General features: G+C 34.2%; 3 protein-coding genes and 1 long non-coding RNA gene across 4 annotated transcripts in view; 3 read left to right on the forward strand and 1 right to left on the reverse strand.

Annotated features, from left to right (window-relative positions):
- LOC138318999 (uncharacterized) lies at positions 1-3,571 on the forward strand. The gene is made up of 2 exons (XM_069261877.1): positions 1-916; positions 1,075-3,571. The coding sequence occupies exons 1-2, from the start codon at positions 366-368 to the stop codon at positions 1,529-1,531; spliced, it is 1,008 nt and encodes a 335-aa protein (XP_069117978.1). The 5' UTR covers positions 1-365; the 3' UTR covers positions 1,532-3,571.
- Positions 1,293-22,598, reverse strand: part of LOC138319001 (uncharacterized) — a 27,903-nt gene continuing 6,597 nt past the window's right edge. Inside the window, exons 3-4 of the long non-coding RNA XR_011207940.1 lie at positions 21,765-21,882; positions 1,293-1,429 (exon numbers count right to left, since the gene is read on the reverse strand). This is a non-coding gene — a long non-coding RNA (uncharacterized lncRNA). The remainder of the gene's footprint in view (positions 1,430-21,764; positions 21,883-22,598) is intronic.
- On the forward strand, positions 3,581-9,272 carry LOC138319000 (uncharacterized). Its single transcript, XM_069261878.1, has 2 exons — positions 3,581-4,435; positions 7,174-9,272. Exons 1-2 carry the CDS (start codon positions 3,939-3,941, stop codon positions 7,610-7,612), a joined length of 936 nt encoding a protein of 311 aa, XP_069117979.1. The 5' UTR covers positions 3,581-3,938; the 3' UTR covers positions 7,613-9,272.
- Positions 11,136-15,388, forward strand: LOC138318997 (uncharacterized). The gene has a single exon (XM_069261875.1). It carries the CDS (start codon positions 12,444-12,446, stop codon positions 12,939-12,941), a length of 498 nt encoding a protein of 165 aa, XP_069117976.1. The 5' UTR covers positions 11,136-12,443; the 3' UTR covers positions 12,942-15,388.

The raw sequence follows: 22,598 nt of genomic DNA on the forward strand, positions 1-22,598 counted from the left end.
TCTATACATACCTGGACCTTTATTAATTTTAGTGCAAATTTAGACGTTTGAGGGAACTAAATGGAAATTCGAAAAAAATGTTGCCATCTTGTGTACAGGAAATTACTTTTTCATGGAATGCTTAATATGTTCTTTATCTGATTCTGTAGCTGTAACTATTTCCGACGTATTTCCTTTGACCTAGAGCTTATTTCCCTACCACACACCCATGACGAATCTTTGGGAAATTCAAGGCGATTAGGTCTAAAATTGACCTATCACGATTTTGATAGTCATTGGCCCTGTAACGCAGTCGATACACATGTGTATTTAAAACACATCTACATAAAAATCTTATTTCAGCTTACAATTTGATATGTTTTAACATGGAAAAAAGTACAACCACAAACATGGACCAACCAAACGGAAACATGTCGGTTACATTTGTACCCAGTAGTGGGTATGATCTTGACGTGTTTGACCAAGGCCATTTCTATGGGATCCATATCGCAGCTTTGCTATGCATTTTCATTAGTTTTAGCTGTGCAATGACTGTGATAACCGCGTCCTTTACACAACGAAAAACGAATTTCTTTACGTGGTCGAAGAGCGACCGATTTGTTGTATACATTGCTATTTGCGATGGCCTCTTCAATATCGCTCACAGTTTGGACCATACTCAAATACTGATTACCAGGTCTCACGTGAAACCAGAAGGACTTTGTGTATTTTATGGATTTATGCTCTCCGAATTTTTGACTGCGCAGATTTTGATGATTAACCTTGTAGCCATCAACGCATTTTGTTTAATTGTTTTCAACAAGGACGTTCCGTTTGGGAAATATGACCATCGCCTGTTGATTTGGACTTTTGGAACACCGCTGGTAGTATCTATTGTTGCCGTGTCTTTGAATCAGTTCGGATCAAACACAGTTTTGTAAGTTTTGATTGTTATATAAACCTTTACACTGTATTTTGAAGCAAATTAGTTACAATTGCATGTGATAAACTGAACGTATCAAATACATTAATTTTCTTTTATTTTGACTATATTTATGAACATGAACTTATGATATCTGCCATTTTTTATCGCAGCTGCTTTATGGATTCCATCAGAGGAAGGTTGATGAATGTGGTGTATGTGACAATCCCCTTACTGATCGTCTTCACGGTCAACCTGGTGTTGTATGGGGTGATATACTGCCGTCTCCGATTTCGATCTACCAAGTTTGAAAGCTCCCGAATATCGTCACGTTCGAGGCGCGCCGCGCGAAACATGATCCTCTTTCTGCTGGCGTTCTTTGTCCAGTATTGGTCTGCGGTTCTGGTTGGCGTATGGGAGTTGCGAACGCCTTATATCCCTGTCATTGTTTACTACTTGTCTATAACCTTCCCGAATATTGGTGGGTTCCTGAATGGGTTGGTGTTCATCGTCATACGCCGTAGGTTCCTACAAAGAGACAAAAATGGAGAGACGAAGTCTATCGAAAACTTAAACAAGAGAGTTGATACTAGCAGTACCACAGCAATACTGCACATGGGGGTTGATTGATTTGAAAGGAGAAACGATCAAATCAGCATATAAAGTACATCTGGAAGCTTAGACTGGCGTTACACAGATAGATAGAGTACCATAGCAAAATTTGTTAACGTTTACGAACGTCCAACATTGTTTATAGGGCAACCATTTTGCTTTCCGTGCCATTTCGGTTGGTCCTTCTAATGCAAATTACGTTAACCATACACGTACCTATCGACCCCAAATAGGCTTATTTGAATTTTTTGTGTTCCGTTTTAAATTGAATTTAAATACATTTAAATACATTGGAACAATATTAACTTCAAGTCTATATTTTGTACATAGATTGACATATAGATCATACTAGAGTTAGTCAAACTTCATAAAGAGCCAATGCTGGCATGATGTTAGGCAAACATCATTGATAACACTAATATAGATAGTCAAACACGAATGGATACTTTTCACCGTTTACACCGAAAGCATGTTGATTTCATATGGAGAAGAAAAATGCTTTACAAATTGTTGGCAAGTTAATAGTAAAGGTTTAGACTGAATATGGTATCTTTCAATAAAAAAAGAATCAGTTTTGAAATAATTTGAAGCAGGTACTGAGATTAAAAGTTACACATTCCTCAGCTGGTTAACAACTTCTTCAAATAGTTCGAATTACTACAATGTGAAAATTTTTAGATACAATTGCAAGCGAACCTTTTAACTATAGGGAGATGTATCAGGTAGACTATGCACGCATTTACTTCGGATTAATGGGTCTGCCATTTGGACAGGGTATCTCATGGAAGATCTTGGATGGTCAACACAAGGCTTGCTGAGTGGAGAATGCTAAAATCTTACACGAAGGTTGATACATCCCTGTCCACTTGGCAGTCACATGTTTGATTACTTTTCTCCCACAATTTAACGAAAAGAATGATGAAATTTCAGTTGTTCATAAGCCTTTCGAGTGTGCCATGATCATAGGAACATCGTAATGCGTCAGGATTGATGATGTCAATTAATTATTGTAAGTAAAACTTTTAGAAACATACAATGTAAATATTAATCACAGTAACGTAAATTATAGTTTTCAATAAAAATGTTTTAATTTTCATTTATTAAGGGTAATTACAAGACTTCATGTAATTGACTCAATGTACAGATTGACATGACATTTGTGGTAATGATATATGCTTTATATAAAAAAATTATGGTAAAGATTTTACATTAAATACTACTTATAAATATATATTGTAGAATCTGTGTGTTCTATGTGACTTTTCATAGGTGTTTTGGCAATCACTGAACCTATGTATAAGGACATCTGCGTTACTGCAGGTAGGGCGTTAGAATTGTACTTGCTGCCCCTATTGCACGATCATAAAAGGCGACTTAATTTAGCATGTTAGCTTTTCTCTTCTTCTGTAAAATTGGTAGATAGCGCTAAGCATTAAGGGAGTGTGACGACTGGTTTGCCTGTTGTCAGTATAATGTGACCGGGTGAGGTGTACCTGTTCTATTAAAAGAAAACACAACACGAATATACCGCAGTCTCCTAAAATACAAAGCACACGCACTTCACACACGCAACACTTTGCATACATGGGGGTCGTCTTTACAAGACCTGACTGTTAATAGGACATTTATGTACATTTATGTATTTAAGCAAACAAACGTTAGGGTTAAGAAAGTATGTTAGAAAGAAAGAGAAAAAATCCTAAATTTAGTCGCCTTTTACGATCATGCAATAGGGGTAGCAGGTACAATTCTAACGCCATACATGCAGGGCTAACATTATACCCTAAAATAATATATACTCATCAAGGCCCAGATCTCTTTCAAAAGGTGATTAGGGTATTTACATTTAATCATAATTATTTATGAGTATTTGATTCTCTACATACCTGTCAATATTAGAGAAAAATGTAATAAAAAGTTTGCAGGAAATAAGAAAAGAACATTTTACCAATCATGTGATTACCCATTTAATCGCGTTTGAACAGCTGGGCCCAGATGATTGTATACGACGTTACCAGGATATCTACTTTAGACTTCCAAAACATAACAAAGCTTGACCTTGATGAAAATGCAGTATACACTGTACCTATTGCAGGTTCCTGTGGTAGTTTGTAAGCGTTTGACAGATGTGAGTGTGTATTTTCTCACTAAGAACAAGAAAACAGTGATCAATATCCAGCTAATTTGTACATTCAACTTAGCTATTATCACGTGGATATATATGAGGTGATACGCTATTATATATGCTGATAATATACTGTAGTAACTAATATCGATACATAACAAATATGGGTTATTAAATGGCTTTCAAGTAACAACGGACTTATTGCCATCGGTTGAAGTGTGGTCATACTAAGTTCTAAATCGAGAAGGTGCAAAAACAGTAGCGGGATATCGGGTATTGAAGAACACATCTAGTACCAAAATGAAGAATGGTTACGATGAACCCCCAAAAGGACTGGACAGTGGGATGTTTTACGTCATTCATATCATCTCGCTGGTCGCTATGACCGCAAGTTTCACATGTGCTTCTACCATAATGGTGATGTCGGCTAAGCAGCAAAAAGTAAAGAAATTCTACGACCGAAATAAAAGTGAGCGACTGGTCGTGTACGCGGCGGCGTGCGACGCTTCTTTCAATCTGGTTCATTCTACGGAACACATTCAAATGTTGGTAACTAGAAATTACATTACTCCCAAAGATTTGTGTAAATTCCACGCTTTCATGACACTTGAGCTAGGACTCTCACAAGTTGTTCTCGTCATCTTTGTGGCTGTGAACGTTTTCTGCATGATGTTTTTACACAAGGATTTATCCTTTGGGAAGTATGACTGGAAACTCACCAGTACAGTTATCCTCGCTCCCTTCTTCCTTGGCGTCGGTATTCTGGCGGCTGACAAATTTGGTCCAAATGGGGCCTTGTAAGTTATGTTTGATTAATTTCTTCATTAGTATTACTTATGTTAACTTGGTCAGTGCCATGTTTATGGCAATGTCTATAAATAAAACTTTCTATTAGTTTTAATGTTAGGAGAATAGTGGATCTTACAGGAATTCAATGGATTCAACTCATTTTCGTCTGTAATTAGGCCGACATAAGTTTAGATCAATCGAAATAAATTCAAAATTGTATACTTATGAGCTTTGAAAATTATAAATTTTACACACAATTATATAGGCATCACTTTTACAACAACAAACAAAAACACATAAAATAACTATAAAAAAACTCAACACTAAATTAGCCTCTATTACGTATTTCCTGTTTGAATACATACTTGAACTTTAACACGAATGTTAAACTACCAAATCTTAAAGACAATACTAAATCTGTTTAATATTGAAAATGGAAAACATTTCAACCGTTTTCTTATTAAGTGAAAAGTGAAAATAGAATCGCATTCGTTTGCTTTGTGGTCCAATCCACAAGATCAGCTCACCCTATTCTAATTCAACGACGGACATGGTTATACGGGAAATCAACACTTGACTGCTGATCATACACACAATAGGTTATGAAATCTAGTCAGGACTATACACATCACTATCGCATTTCTCAAAACATTAGACAAATTCCTTTCTAATTTTAACATGATATGATGATTTTGATCACTTAGATTTCAAATTTCAAAACCCCTGTCGCACATGTCGTATATTGGTACTGGTATATATATATGAATATCAAGATACGAATGGATTGTAAAATAGTTGCAAAAATACCACAATATACCAAAATATGCAATGGAAACACATGTTATGATTAATGTTTCTAATAAAATTAATGCAAAAATCCAACGAAGACGACGCGACGACAGTAGTTTCGTAAATCCGACTTCGTTGGCGAAACAAATGGGATACTTTTCTACCTCACCAGTCCGCCATTTTGTGTCGCTCCGCCGGTACTTGTGTCATATTAATCATCATTAGCGCTACAAGAAGTGTGAACAGACATGCCAAAGCTACGCATTATCTGCTTCCCTCCACACAATACATATTTGTTAGATTAGCTTGTCCGGAGCGCATAGGTGATCACGGCTGATACGGACGGGGTAATTATCTAACAATTCAGATATTGGTGTGAAATATATGTCAGGGTTCCATGAAATCAGTCTTCATTTTACAAAAGAAGATGATATGATAAAGATGATATTATACAAAATGGCGGACTTTCCACCTAAAATATTCCATCTTTGCATATTGCAGAATTAGCTCCCTTGCGGATAGGTATTGATTGCTACGTTATTATTTTGTGAACGCAATAAAGTATTACGTCACGCGCGCAAACTCATGAAGTCACAATCAATATCCACCCGCAAGGGCAGATAACTCTGATAAAGTCTTATAAGGTCTTATCATGGTCATTGATCCGTTGGATAATAATATCATTACAATCATATCAGAAACAAACGCAGATATCGATTGCATGCTTCGTTAAAACGATATCATGTCATGGAATTTATGTTTAATGAAGCTATCAAACATTGAGAACATGTTCGCACTTATTGTCCGATACCTCTTGACAGATTCTAACATTGATTCGACAGCTTCGATCAATATCCCTTTTCCGTTTTGACATACATGTCGCCGATATTTGATACTCTACAATGTCGATTTAAAGATGCTCCACCGCTGACATAGCATAAATGATATTCATCGTTTGAACAAAATTTGGTGTTTAATCGTGTACATATATGTCTATTTAACACAAAAAATAATATAAAATCAGACTTCATTCCATATAGGATATAGTGCCACGGATTTTTTTCGGGATGCAATTAATTATTTTTTATATTTTTAACTTCAAGTAAAATTAGAGACTCAAACTTTTCAATGATAAAAATGGTGTAAAGAAAGTAATTTTTTGAACTGAAGAAAAATACTAAATCGTCTGCTTTCTATTTATGATAGAGAAAAAAACATCATTTATCAGCGGTGGAACACCTTTAATGCTTGATATAGGCCTATAATAAATGTGATACACAATTGGGTGGGCGTATCGAGCGGTACGAAAGTGATTACCTGTCAAATTCTTATTGTTAACTATCCTACAAACGTTAACGAGGGTCACTTGCTGCCAGTACAGTTGTTTCACGTCAAAAGTCGAAACTATTATCCCAAAGTGTTGAAACCAACCCGAAAACTAACTTATTCACGAGGACAAGGCCATGGAAAGGTTGGCCCCAACACCATATAGACAGATGTATGACTGTTAAACGAAATTCCTCGGTCAAAAGTGGCTGTGGATTTGTATATTTGTAACGATTTTCAAGCAATATCACGGGTGTAAACGGTCAAATATACTTTACTTACATTTTAATGGTGAGTCGGTTTACAATTTCAGTTTTTATCCTCGCTGTTACTAAGCCTTAAATGGAAGAGAACATTAAATGTAAGAAAATGTGAGACAGGTTCTGGAAAAAATGAGAAACGACACAATTAATTTGTTGATATATACCTATTTGTCATAAAACATACAAATCAATTTAATGCATTTATGTAGTAATGAGGTACGATCAATAGTAAGACCTATACAGAAAAGTATTCTAGTATCAACAAACTATGCTTTTATATTAGGACCAACGAAGATACAGATATATATAGTTCTATTTAGGTTTTTCTCCGAACCAGAGGAAATACATTATTCAAATTTCATTTCCAGCTGTTTCTTCGACAGCGTGACGGCAAGACAGCTGAACTTCTATCTGACGACGTTACCGCTATGCCTAGTACTGGTAAACAACGCCATTTTGTATGGTCTTTCGTGGTACAGGATCAGGGTGGAAACAAAACGGCTGGCTGACACCTTAGGGACTGCAGTTCAATCCAAGAAAAGAACGCACATTGCCGCTAAGAACATGTTTCTGTTCCTGATATCGTACTTTGTACAGTGGTGGGCCCTGTCTGTCTACGGTATATGGATAGCGTTCGGCGAGGGCCCTATCGCTCTCTATGTTGTCAATATCTTCTTCTCTAATGCGGGCGGCGTTTGGAACGGAATTGTATTTATCATCATTCGTAGACGTCGCAGAATGGTGGATATCAAGCTGACGAAAACTGTCAACGACATTCAAAGAAAGAGCAAAAGGAATGATAGATGAATGTATTTTGTTTTATTACTAACTTACTAGATGTGGTGCATGGGTTTGCTTATTTCGATAAATGTTTCATGAAACCTAGTTTGATATGATATCTTACATGGTTTAAGAACATGTATTTAGCGTTAGAATGAAATACAATACGCTAAAGAGTGATATATCTATTACGAAGTGTATATTTCTTTTAATGTTCGAGTTCTACTTATTTTAATGTGAATACAAGTCATATTGGTATGTTTTTAGATAATGAAAAAGTTGTTTATTGTATTTTATCAATTTGTGTTAATTCTGTTCTTTGTCAAATATCACATAATAAAACTTTAAAACTGTATTTGTATTTGTTCCAATAACATTCTGTTGATAATGTGCATATCCACGTCATTTTAATCCTGTAGTACACACAATAACGTACTAACCATTTATCATTAAATTATCTGGAGTCTACGTTTACGTAGCATTAGCAATAATAACGTTAAACATATAATGACGCACTGTTCGGCGACTCTTTTCGATATAAATATATATTAATAAATTCAGTGGTGTTAAACCATTGGTAATTAAAACATTTAGAACTCATAAATGTATTTCATAAGGATGTATTTACATATGCCCCTATATAGTCAATGGGAGGGGAGTTGCGTTCAAATTAGCGTAAACGCAACGACGTATGAATACAAACCCAGAGTAGGATCGGACTACTTCTAGTTCACGCTTCGGTAAGATTTTGCGTCATATGATAATCTAAATAATCTTTAATTACTTAATTTACATTTTACCTTTTCAGATGACAGATTTGCTTTGAATTAATAATAAACTAAAAAAATATTTCGGTCTTCTATTTGTCTCAAGACTGATCCTTAGGCGTCACAGACAATAAGTATATCATGCTCGTCATTAGCCTACTCGGTTGGCCTACTGTGTGAAGTGTCAACAAAGTTTTCTCGTTGTCGGATTCAAAATAATATTAAAGAGTTGTTATTAGATCCAATTAAAATGTATTTGACATTAAAACAGAACATGTGTTCAAGCATTGTAACGGTAATAAACAACAAAAAGAATCGCTGGTCGAGGCTACAACCGGGGGCTTTCCTCAGGAATGTTCGAGGAGTTACGTCAGTTACACACCATGCAAACACTTGTCTATCATCCGTACAATAAAATAAAAGTCGTGACTATGAAGGATTTAGTCTATATCGCGTACGTAGACCGATACATACATTACAAACATTCAGCAGCTCGACAGTCATACCATTTAATCAAAAGGCTAGGCTACTTTCCTCGGTTGAAAATCAAAAATGGCGCCTCGCTTCACTTCAGACCGCATCACTACCCTGACAACGATACCGTTAGTCATACGGCTCGCTTATCTCAATTTTTATTCGAAATAAAACATTATTGATACATTATCAAATCGGGGGAAAAACATAATCTAAAAATAATTAAAGGTGTCATTATTATATTTCAAATCAAACTGCAGCTATAACATTCAACAATCGGAACTATATCTTCGGTCATCCTGACTACCGTAGTTACCCAACTTAGCAACAATCACCGTTTTAAATTTGACGTAAAACTAGACTTATTTTTGTAAATATAAAGATTGAACAGTGTTTTGATTGCGTTAAAGGTGGTATGAACGCAATGGGTACAGACATATTCTACATGTAGCGCTAACGCGCTACATTGAATATGTCTGTATCCCATTGCGTTCATACAACCTTTAACGCAATCAAAACACTGTACAATCTATATATATACTGCATTGATTTATAAAAAAAATACAACAAAATTGGGACCATATTTCTAATACATCGTCCATGCAATGCCGGGAAAACGTAAACCTACCTATATATTGGGATATTATGTATTCCACTGCCCCCATGTTACATCCCATTTATTAAATTAAACAACGCTATACAAAGTAATACCTCTGAGACCCTTCTATTTCACACATTTGTAATGCCGCCGACTACACATTTACTTGAGTAAACCGGCAGCCAATCACATTCGCTTCTGTTTTTTAACACATGTTTGGCAGTATCATTTGGTCATTATTCCATAAAAAACATATAATAAGAATTAATTCACATTGAACTAAGAACAAAAATAGCGGTTGAATATGTGAGCGATGGTCCTAATCACGCCATAGAATGCACAGCAGGATTTGAAAATGATTTTCCCAAAATCAACAAACTATACGGCTATTAACGGGTCATTACAAATTCTTAAGGCCTAGCCATGCTTCATGCACAACTACCAACTACTGTTCAGTTGACCTAAGAAGTGATAAATAAGCATAGGAAATACCACGAGTTTAATCAGAGGATAATCTGGTCAGTGACAAATGTTAATATTGTCGTTTATGGGGAAAATGGTTCTGCAGTCTATTTACATTATAACATTAAGTACTTACCAGGTACCTTGAGTACACTATTTATTTAGTAGTGTGATAACATCAATAAATGTTTTTACATACAGAAATACGATTGAAAAACATCGGATAGATAGGATGCAAAAATGTAAATGAAAAAAGAGCAAAGTATGCACAAACAAAGATCCTGAAACTACGAACTAAAATATACCATGGGAATGGATCCAGAAAGCTCGGAAGTGAAAGCGTTGTCTGCTTCATAAAAACATATACCTGCATGTCAAATATGGACCATGTCAATATATCTCTATTGAAAGTCGGACGATGAAGCTAGCCACATTACATATAGACAAGCAATGAGCTAGTCTATCTCATCAAAATATAATAACATGGAAATATAGTGTCACTGTTATGATCTATATTCTACATAATTTTCCATTGACGAAAGGTTGAACAAGGTTACAAGTTAATGACTAAACTACGCCTCTCTCAGATATCTTAGTAAGAACTCTCTACAATAAGTATCTTAATGCCCCCACACAAACTTTAAAACCCAGACTATTAACTTATGTTCTTATAGCGAACAATGTGGGTTAAGTAAGTAATGCACTTCCGTATATCTTCCTGTTTGGTATGTTCAGTGTGTTGGGCACGGATCGATTTTATAAGTCATACTTAAAATATATATACAGCACTAGCTTCTCAATAGAGTTATTCATTGTGGACAAAATCCGAGATAATAATTGTAAATCATCGCACGAATTTAATAGCGTTTTACGAATCGAGTTTTAAAATAAATTTCTTATATTAAGGAAAAAAGAAACTCCCAGAAAACATGCTGCTTCCTTAGTAATATCTATACATAATTTCAATATCACTAAAACTTATATATACAAGTAGACTATTTGCGGGTACCTTGTTTGTATGCACATTGTGTGTATGTATGAAAGTGTATGTACTTATATAATCTTTGTATGATGATGCTGTAGGTGTGTATATGAAGCGAAAATTATTTTATTTATCATCTTGACAAAAACACAACATGAACATATTTAATTATTCATTATTATCATTTTACTAGTGTAACTAATTTATTTGACAGAATGTTTAAAAAGTATGGACGTGTGTGTGTGTGTGTGTGTGTGTGTGTGTGTGTGTGTGTGTGTGTGGTTTTTGTTTTTAGGAGTGAGGTGAGTGAGAGCGCCACTGTGTGGGGACATGATTTATATTAGGACTGACCCCAAGGTCCCAACCTTGGCAGCCCTCAAATGTTACCATGTCTGGGGAATAAAATGTTTGTGTGAAAAAAAAATATCTTATAACTTTCATGTTAAAACGAACAGAATAATTAATACATTATTTATTAAAACAGAACAATCCTATCTAGAAAACATGTGTTGAAACTTCTAAAATGTAACAGAATTCCAGAACCATGTACTTCGGAGGAGAAAGTTGCCCGCCCCATTGACGACACCAGCCATGCTTTCAAGGTCAAGTCAGCGTCAAGTCACATGAGAATACGTTAACAATTACGGAAAGTGGATGAAGGTATTTCTCACAAAGATGCTGATGTCTAATAAAGAAAACGTTTTTCACTCTGATCCATCAAAGTTACTTCCCTCAATATGACTTCATCAAATCTCTCCAATAACTAAGAAATACGATCCTAAATCGACATTTATTTACTGTATGCTAGGAATAATTAAATTCATAATGAAATAAACACGATGATGGGCGTTTTGTGATCTTAACGCTTCCATGTCCGATGCATGCAATTAAAGTTACTAGATATTAATAATGTAAATACAAATGCTTGTGCAATAACGTGATCTGGATGTCCCTTTTGTTAACATTGATATTTAGTAAAAACGATTTAATTAAAGTAAAAGGATTGGGAGACGATCATATGATTGAGGATTGTCAGCTTGTCGGACATGTTGTTGCAGGCGTTACCCTATTTAACGTACGAATTTATCTTTATAGATAATATAAATAGAAATATACGTGTAGGTTTAAGACATATACGAACATTATTTATAGGTTATATTTCAAAGTCCAATCAAGCTAAATGTTGTAGTCGCATACTAAATCTCTTGTGAGAAAAGGCGCGTTTGTAATGTAGTTGTAATTATTGAAGGGTTGCTACACATCAAGGACAATCAATAACTTACGAAGACCGACTCTCTATCTATAATGTCAAGCCAGCAATTTACTGGTCACATAATACCTAGGCTCGTTATAATGTAGTCTACGTGATTTTCATTTCGTGAAAGTATGTTTTGTACACATTTGCCGACGAATTCAGTTTCATTCTAACATCGAAGTTAAGTTTATCATTTATACATCGCTTCCTTGACTGGACTTTTGTGGTTGACATCCCTCACACACTCATTCTGTAGGCACCAGGGAATACCAGCAATCCTTCATGCTTTTGTTGTGAATACTGGCCTTGCTACTTTGAGGATGAGAAATGGTTATGATGAACCCCCTCTTGGTTTGGACACTGGTCAGTTTTACACCATACACGTGGCTGCTCTTTTGTCCATGACAATGAGCTTCGTGTGCGCATCAATTGTCATAGGATATTCCCTAAGAGATCGGAAATCGAAAAGCTTCTTCGAGAGGACCAAAAGTGAGCGATTTGTTGTTTACATGGGAATTTGTGATGCCACGTTTAATGTGATACACGCCGCTGAACACATCCAGATGGTGGTGACAAGGAACCATGTCCACCCTATACAGATATGTCGACTTCATGCTCTGATGTCCATGGAGCTAGGATTCGCACAAGTTTTCCTCGTCTTGTTCATTGCTGTTAATATATTCACTCTGATGTTTCTACATAAGAATATTTCGTTTGGGAAATATGACTGGAAATTGCTTCTCACTGTTGTTCTGTGTCCTTTCCTCATTGGCGTCAGTTCTTTACTCGCTAATATTATCGGCCCCAACGGTGCTTAGTAAGTAAGAAAAGACGTTATTGAATATCATGTTACTGTAAACATCTAAACATTGTAGAGTAAAATACCGTTGTAACGATCCTGTGGAAAAGGCGACTTTCCGAAAGTGTCGTGTTATGTATAAAAAATTAAACATTGCACAGTAAAACACCATTGTAACGATCATGTGGGGACCGATGAAAGAAATCACTTCACATAGTTTACTATACACGTGTTACATATATCCTATTAGAACCCTAAGGATCTGCTCTGGTGAGGTTTCAGTCTCGTTGAAGTCTCGTTCAGCATTGATCAAAACGTTCTTCTGATTTTCAAAAACGAATTGTCTCAGTTTGCAGCAAGTTGCCACATTGAAAATATGTAAAAAAAATTGTTTTTAGATTTTTTTCTATACAAATTTGAAATGACTAATTTGGCGGCCATTTTGAAAAGGTATATTTCTTACAATTCGTTGAGAGGTGAAATTTTATAATGGTTTTAGAAACTTAACAAACTTGTTTTCTTTTGAACTGCAAATTGTTAGAAAGAAATCAAATATGGTAAAAATAAACGAGGTATTTTCATCATTTACAAAAAAAATAGTGGATAGGGCTAACATATACAGCTATTCCGGGCAAATATGATGAGTTAACTGTGTCATGTTATCAAAACTTTTTATCCTTGGTATGAATTCCTATTTTTAAAAATCTATATTAGAAAAAAAGTTAGTCATCAGAAAATGTTGACTTTTCACCAGAGCAGATCATCAATGGGGAATGAAAATGACTACTTTAAAACCATGGATTCGCTGTTTTACTGTACTGTAATTCCTAATGTGTGTGTTGTGTTCCATAACAACCAAACACTGGTAACGCCTTTGCGTTAAGGAGGCCAGATACATGCATTACGTATGCTTCACATTGTTTTGCTTTCTTTTATGTTCATTAATGTACATAAAAGTTGGACTATCTGGGTCAAGTGAATATAAAAATCACAAAATATTCCGCTCGAGAGAGGCGTTCAGGTAAAAGGCCTGTTAATCACGGAGATTGGCCCTTAACAATGAAGAACATGGTTCCTTCCGCGTCAAATCCTGAGCCGGATTTTCTCTAACCCATGCTAGGGGTATATCTCTTCCCTCCAGGGGATTAGTGACTATGGTTTTCTTATCATTCTTAATCACCATTTACATAGTAATAATCATGCTTTCTCTGTGTCAATGTTGGGCTTTCAAAGGGTGTTCATACAGAATTGAACGTTATATGTAAATGTAAACAGAGGATTAAAGATGATAAGCTATCTTTATGACCAATATCACAAAATCAACACGTAACATAATGTTCTAATATGTTTTTATTATTTTATTTATTTTTGTTATTGCTCTTTTTCACACCCATTTCCAATTCATCATATATTTGCGAATTCTCATAGTCATTTGAACGCCTATAGTACGATGCGATGTAATGTAATCAAACTGTGTATATAATACACTTCCGCTTTCTACAATCCTCGATGCTGCAGAGATTACTGTCACACACGCTCTCTTATCCGGGATTATCGAGTGTAAATCTGCATAATTCTTTCAAACTCATTGAATGGGGAAAATTCATGAAAAGCTTCTGTTTTCATAACAAATGATATTTTAAATTATCATAGTTGCAAGAAAACAGACGTTGACGGAACTGATCTTCATTAATGAAATCCAGTTTATTAAAAATCAAAAATAAAATACAATGTTATATAATAACAAACTACGTCTGATTTTCTGTAGAACTAGGCCGTCATAATGTTACGGTTTTTCACGTTGAATCCGTTGAGCCCCTTTTCCATCTATATAGCAAACAAGGCGCAGGGCTTTCACTTGGATAATATAATATATGAACAAAAATAAGTGATTTTATCTTATCCAACAATTTTGTACTTTTTTTGTAATGTAATCAATAAAAAGTGTACGATAGATTGCAATTCTCAATACTCAAATTGTTTTGATCGGTTAAATCAAATATCACTTTTACAAACACAATCATATTATATTATATTGTTTTATTTTTTAAATGTCTTGCCATATGAGTGTAGTCTTGAGATTATATCATAAGCAAACGACAAATGGTGATTTTATCAATGCCACACCACATAATAACTAACTACTCTGACAATGGAGTGGTCGGAGGCACACAATGCATATCATCTATTGATCAATTCTTTACTAAAGGTTACTAATGGCTTGTCTGGATACGGCGGTCATGTGACCGTTTGATTTTTACTTTCATCCACTGCCCAACCACCATTGTCTCCACTATATTGCCGGAAAGGTTGCTCGCACATGACAGATGTAATGCTATCATAATTAATTTTAATCGGTTTACGTTACCTGAATGTTCAAACACTGCGGTGCGTATCTAAAACGTCATCAAACGACTTCTAGTCAAGTATACAAATAAAAATATGTAATGGTTTGCTCGGTCTTCAATAGATAGGGTTAGCACATTGCACTCGATGTAACCATTAATTCTGGAGGATTGATTTGAACATATTTTACAGTTCAAATGTATGTACAGATGTGATTGGCCACGGGTTACAACTCATCATACTGCTTATCCATATATAATTCAATTATATCTGTAACGAGCATTTTCATTAGCTGAAAATTCACTTTGTCAGACCATAAGGGGAAAATGACGATGCTGTTTGTAACGTTGCTGCTACGACGTAATGAATACATTGGGAAAATTTATCAATGAATCTGCAAATCTGAAGAGATCATCTTTAGTAAAATTAATTGATTTAAGAATGTTGAGTTGGGATATCTATTCAAGTAAATTTAGGACTGAATAATGGTAAATGATATATGCATATGACCGCGCTCACAACATGTATGGATAATTTTGTATGTCTTTGTTTCAGCTGCCTTTTTGACAGTGTGACTGCCAGACAGATAACCTTCTACCTTACAACGTTACCGATGTGCCTCGTTTTCACCCATAACGCCGTTTTATACGGTTTGACGTTGTATAGAATAAGGAGCGAGACCAATCGCCTTACCAAAACATTAGGAGGTACCACCGCGTCCATAAAACGGACTCACGTTGCTGCCAAGAACATGGTCCTGTTTCTGATATCGTTCTTTGTTCAGTGGTGGGGTATAGCCGTGTACGGTTGTTGGACGGTGTTTGACAAAGGTCCAGTTTCACTCTACATCGTCAGCACTTTCTTTAGTAATGCGGGTGGGCTGTGGAATGCAGCAGTGTATATTTTGATTCGCAGGAACCGCAATAATATATATCCTAAGAAAGCAACATACACAAAAAATGTTGATCTTGCGAAACAAGTGAGGTATGTTACATAAATGTAGAGGTATATATGTATGTATTTATAGCTATTGTAGTGGATTGGTAATAACACAATCGATCATGACAAGGGTAACGAGTGTCGGACCACACGGTCAATGTTCAGAATGGAGAACTGATTTACAAAGACTTGTGATTGGTGGTCATACTTGCGTTTAAAGCCATTTCATCAAAATCACTAAAAGCAATAGATTGAACAAAGACCACTACAATGTACATTGAAATATTTCTAACATGTTTAACTTTCTTATGTTAAAAACGTAAGTTTCCCAGTCTATTTCCAGCTACATGTATTTAACAATGCAGAGACAGATTACAAAAATGACTTTCTCACTCATTATTCAGATTTCGCATTGTCTTTCTGTTTTGATGTAATAATATTAACACTATCCGATATCATGATCACAGTTATAATTACGCCAACGATAGTTCTATAGTAGCTCTATGACATTTATGTATTAGAAGTACTTATACCTGCAAGTTAAGCAGAATTTATACTTATTGATCTTAAAATAAATTAGATAATAGTTTACAATTGTAGTTACTAAATTTGTAAATTGATTAATGAGGCTTGTTATGTTTTGTATTTACATTCAATATTCAATGATCTCTGAATTTATATATTCCAACCAAAGAATATAGGACAAAACGGAGAAATGTTATTATATTCATCGAGGTAGGTACAATGCCTAGCTATGATATAAAAGAAATGATATGAGAGTAAGTATTAAATTGATCTGACGTACCGCAAGATACTGGTGATACGTACTTCACGAATTAGTATTAACCATGCTGCATTTAGTCATGCTTTAAAACTGCTTTAAAATACTGCTTTAAAATAGGTAAATACGTAGGTATTTGCCACCATAACGTCATTTTCTTGTTGTCCTACGTTACATCGCTGTTTCACTGACACGTAAGAAAGTCACCTTCTCTCGCAGGTTTGGGTTAAAAACGGCCATGCCCATCTTAAATACGGTACATACCTTGTAGATAACGACATTTTGCAATGTTTAAGGTTTCATTTGCTAAATTAATTTTATCATTCCTTCCAATATGATCAATAGAATTTTTTATGAATTTTCATTAAAACTATTCAATTTTACAAATGTTTACTTCTTATCTATATTGCATTCAAGTTCGGGAAAAGATATTTTGGTTATCTGATTGATATTGTCCCAGAAATAAAGGAATTCCGAGTGTTTAAACATGTTAACCTGGCCAAATTCAGAATTGAAATAAATAGTGTATACACATAATAGAAATAGAGTGTAATAAATAGTGTACACACATAATAGAAATAGAGTGTAATAAATAGTGTACACACATAACAGAAATGGAATGTTTTACGTATTGAAATAAATAGTCCATACATATAACAGAAGTGGAGTGTTGTAAGTATTGAATAAATAGTACACATAAAACAGAAATTGAGTGTTTTAAATATTGAAATAAATAGTGTTCGCATTTAACAGAAATGGAACAGATGAGCTAGAAATATATAATTTTCATTAAATGTGGGTTTCGAAACATGTCTTGGCTGATAAATCGACTTTCGCGTTTTCTGGGGTTTTTTTTTTGGTCATTTTAATGTGTCTACATTTTTCATTACAACAATTTCTCATTGGAAAATTTTGATGATTACTTTTTCGTCAATGTGCAGGTATCCATCATTCTAACATCAAGAAAATTCATTTTGTCAAAATTTTCGTCTGCTTTTTGGATATTTTGACTGGAATAATAGACTGGAGTGTGTGGTTCGGGGAATTTGTCAATATCTATACATGTATTCATCATAAAATTTTGAAAGAAAAATAATGCTTGACAAATAAATTTACAAATATTATCGTGAGAAATTGTTAGAGGTACAGTACATATATAAAGGGAGGCAACTGTTGTTAGTAATTGTAAAAAAGGTTAGCAGTCTCAGGGGACGCCACTCCGATAGGATTATTTAGGCATGCTGCATAGAGATTGGAAACTCATTTTTTGTCTATGTTGACGGCAAAGGAACCTACGGTTTATAGCCATTTCCCCTTGCCTAACAACTTGTAAGCGTATTCTTTAAAACATGATATTTTGACATCAATATAAAGTTTAAACATAATATCATGGTTTACTATGACCCTGTTTTCCGAATGATATATTTTAATATGATTTTTGAAAACATGAATATAAGCAGGTTTACCTGGTTTGTTTTGTTTTAATAGTATATAAGTTTAAATATTATTTTTCTTTCCAAAATAGTACTCAAACCATCTGAACTTTTGTAACATATCGAATCTATCTTCTTATATTTAACTATTTAGGATTATATCTAAAAACCCCTAGGCAAATACAAAGGTACATTAGCCGATCGTAAAAAACGGTGGAGTTGCCCATCTCATAGGCCTTACCTGCAGAAAATTCCATCAGCAATTATTTTCAAATACATAATTGGAATAGTGGATATCTATAAAATTAATTGAATGTTTGACCACCTTTGAAGTCAAATAGTTTAATTTTCAAACAAACTCCAGAAGGAGAAAATATATGATTTAAACAGTACAAATGTCTCTCCTTCTACAAATATTCATGACAGGTTTTGTTAGTTTAACTTGTAAAACAGAAATTCTGTATCACATGTTTTAAAAGTGTTCCATTTTTGGTAGCGTTTCAATTTGGGTAGTGTCACGTTAGACATTCATGTTAAACTATAAGCATCAAACTTAATAACAAAAAAAAATCTGTCGCATTTTTGTCCCGGTTAAACCCTAATTTAACTGAACTTAATATGATCGGGTTTGTGCTGACCAAATATCAGGTCTAGGTACATAAATAAAAATATAAATATGTCACGCGTTTTGGTATGTTATTCGGATGTAAATTTTTGTTTATATTTTTTCAAATGAAACACTTTTTGCAGTTTTCACTGTTACCAATCCGAGACAGATCGCCTCCTCATGAATCTGGTCACAAGATAAGGATATTACACACATAAATCAGATATACTCAATAACATTAATAAACTCACAAGGAATTTGCAGATATAAAAGAGGACTTAAATACCTTAAATATAACACATGAGCCATGTCTCTATTATTGACGCAGCCTCTCAGCAGAACCTCTGAGTCTATTTTCCTGCTAATGTTAGGTGGTCGGATCATGTCGACTATATATATATATAATTCCTATAGTCTCGCTTACCCATGTTAGAGACTGTGGTTTTCGAGGCTACAAACTTTATGCGATTTCTAAAATTCAAACTTGATAGAAAAACCCTTCAAACTAATTTTTTTCCACATAATTCATTCGTATGTAGATATAATTTCGTGGGAAATATACCTTTCGAACTAGACAAAAGAGTTAAATATTGAAGCAGCTAGATAAATTATTGGCGCAACTAAATTGGTTAAGCATAAGTGTCACTATTTTTTAATTTCATCGGGGTATGAAAGCAATTTTATTCACAAACTGTGTGAGTTCTCATGAAAGTTTGCAAACAAAATTTAGGCCAATCATAATGCCAGATTTAGTATGAAAATAAAGAAAAATTAAGTTTTTAGTTTTGAAAAGCAATTAATTAAATGAATATAAATAGGGATCATTTTATTTGATAGGGGGAAAGTTAATAAAATGATTCAATTCTAGAAATTTTTTATCATTACATACCCGAATACCGAAAACCATACTTTTAGTATATCTATGTATGTAAAAACCTCCTTTAAAAAGTTATTTTTTCTTCTTTTTGTTGTAGATCAATGGAATAGACAAGGAATTCGCTCAAATCCACCATTTCCTGCTTTCAAATTATATCTTGATCAGCAACTTTCACAGAAAACATCTGTGTATTAGTTTTAGTATTCAAATACATAATCGACGATTACCGAGTATAGCTCCATCATCATCATCATCATCATCAATTCTTTTATTCCTCAAAACAGAGACATAAAGATTAAATACAAGGTAAATAGTAGAGTTAAAGTAACTACTACTTGTACAATTAATTGTATATCTTCATTATGAGGATTCTGATACTATTTATCAGGTTTTATCAAGATGGTCGAATACAGCAAACATTTTGTTCTAGAATGTAGTCGGTATGGTGAAATAAGACAACGCTACCTTCGCTCGTTGGATTTAAATGTTACCTTGGAACTGTTGTTGTTTTGGAGAAAAGTCATTTTCTGTAGCTGATTTTAACCGTACAGCACTATATAATTAAAATTGGCAAGATTTTCTATAAATGAGTAATTACGAATTATAAACTCGTAGAATTAAAGATGCTCCACCGCCGACAGAGCATAAATGATATCCCTCACTTTAACAATAATTAGTGTTTAATCATGTACATATATGTCTAATTAACACAAGAAATAATATAAAATAATTTATTTTGCCTTTGGTGCATGCGCAATCAGTACTTCATTCCATATAGGATATAGTGCCACGGATTTTTTTCGGGATGCAATCAATTATATTTTGTAATTTCAACATGAAGTAAAATTAGAAGCTCAAACTTTCCAATGGTGGTAATCGTGTAAAGTAAGTAAGTTTTGTAACTGAAGAAAAATACTAAATCGTCTGCTCCTGTTTTTGATAGTGAAAAATACCATTTGTCAGCGGTGGAGCATCTTTAAGTAATATTTCCAACTTATCTTTAATTGAGTTTTTCAATAACTTTTGTTGGTTTTTCTTTTGTTGATTATTGCTCAACATTAAATGTAAATGCCAGCGAGTAAACGTGTACCAACGTTATCATTTACTGTAATTTACATGGTGAACTTAATCCACGGTAACCACAAGGCCACCGCAGTTGTACCATGTAAATATTTGGTTTTTATTTTAGATACATATGTATATTGGTTTCTGTGTTTTTTTGTATGACACAATACACAACTGTCTAAATGATTAAGTCCTAAACCTGGAAATAATTATCGTGCATTTGTCAGATATATTTAGTAAGTAATATCACGCGGCTCAGGATTTTGATGATAAGTTTTAAGTTTACAGACACCAGTTTAATGAGTTTTAATTATTATTTTTAGGACATTTAACGACATTTCGGTATCTGTTTGATTAGTTTTAATTTTATCGATACCTTGCGTTTAGCTGAGTTAAATGTTTTATCATTATTAGAACTGTAATATTTCGGTATTTGGTAGCTCAAATACACATTTATCGGTATACAGTTTGGAGATGAAATACCTATACTGATAGCCTCCCTTTGGATAAAGTTCCAATATAGTTTTCACGCATTTTAGTCATTTTTGAGGTTAACAACGTTCGCGAATTGTGATCACCTGAGAAATGTGTAGGGATACAAAATCTCGTATATCATTTGTATAATCTAATCAGCAGATATTTAAAAAAAGGAAATCTGCGAAATTTAGCCATTGTGATTAAAAAAATCAACAACATTCGTCTGAAGTGGCTATTCAAAATTGATGATGTTTACCTTGATAAAAGGAACAAGTAGTGAAGGAATGTTTTAATCTGAACTAATATTGATTTCCTACCTTTGTTCAGTCGGGTTGGCCATTTAAGGACTTGCCATGTTAAGGTGGTGGAGGTCAACTGTCCCATCGAAGCCCAGAGATAATATGTTAAAATGGCTTAACAACTTGATTTACTGCTCTGGAATGAGGTACACAGTTTCATATCAGACGTAAAGAATAATTGAAAAGAAATATTTTACAATGAAATGCGTTTTTGAGCAAACGCAACAAAAATGTGAAGAATTGTTAGAAACAAAGATTTTTTTATCTCAGTTCACCATGTTAAAGGTGTGTCCTCAATTTTACCTAACATCATATTTACTGTTTTGATCTTTTCTCTCTGTGACTTAATTAGTTTCCAAATTAAGGCCCGCGAAAAAAGTATTGTAGTGTCTTGAAAACAGCACTTGTAAGTAGCCAAAGAACACTTCTTTGTGAATTTACCCTAATATCCCTTTACAGTTTTACGATTTCAGTGTAGACTTGAGTGAAAATTTAGATGGTTTGATACTGTATTGTGAAGAAATGTGCTTTAACCTGTGATGAGTTTTGGAAATTTAGACTATGGGTATGGTAGATATCATTGTAACCATTTCGAAGCAATTGGCTATCATGTAATTAAAATGACGAGTTCTGATTGGTTAAAATTAAGATGTTGTCAAATAAAAATGAAAATTGGTACATGTAGGTGTTATGGGGTATGTTGAATGACATTGTAACACTTCCAAAATACGTGGTTTTCATAGATGAAATTAAGATGATTAAGGTTAATAGCTAACAATTTTGAAAAGCTTTGTTGCCATGCCGAAATAAACACCCCTGATTGGTCAAAGAAGTGAACACCCCTGATTGGTC

Source organism: Argopecten irradians, chromosome 3, assembly GCF_041381155.1.
Source record: "Argopecten irradians isolate NY chromosome 3, Ai_NY, whole genome shotgun sequence".
NCBI lineage: Eukaryota > Metazoa > Mollusca > Bivalvia > Pectinida > Pectinidae > Argopecten > Argopecten irradians.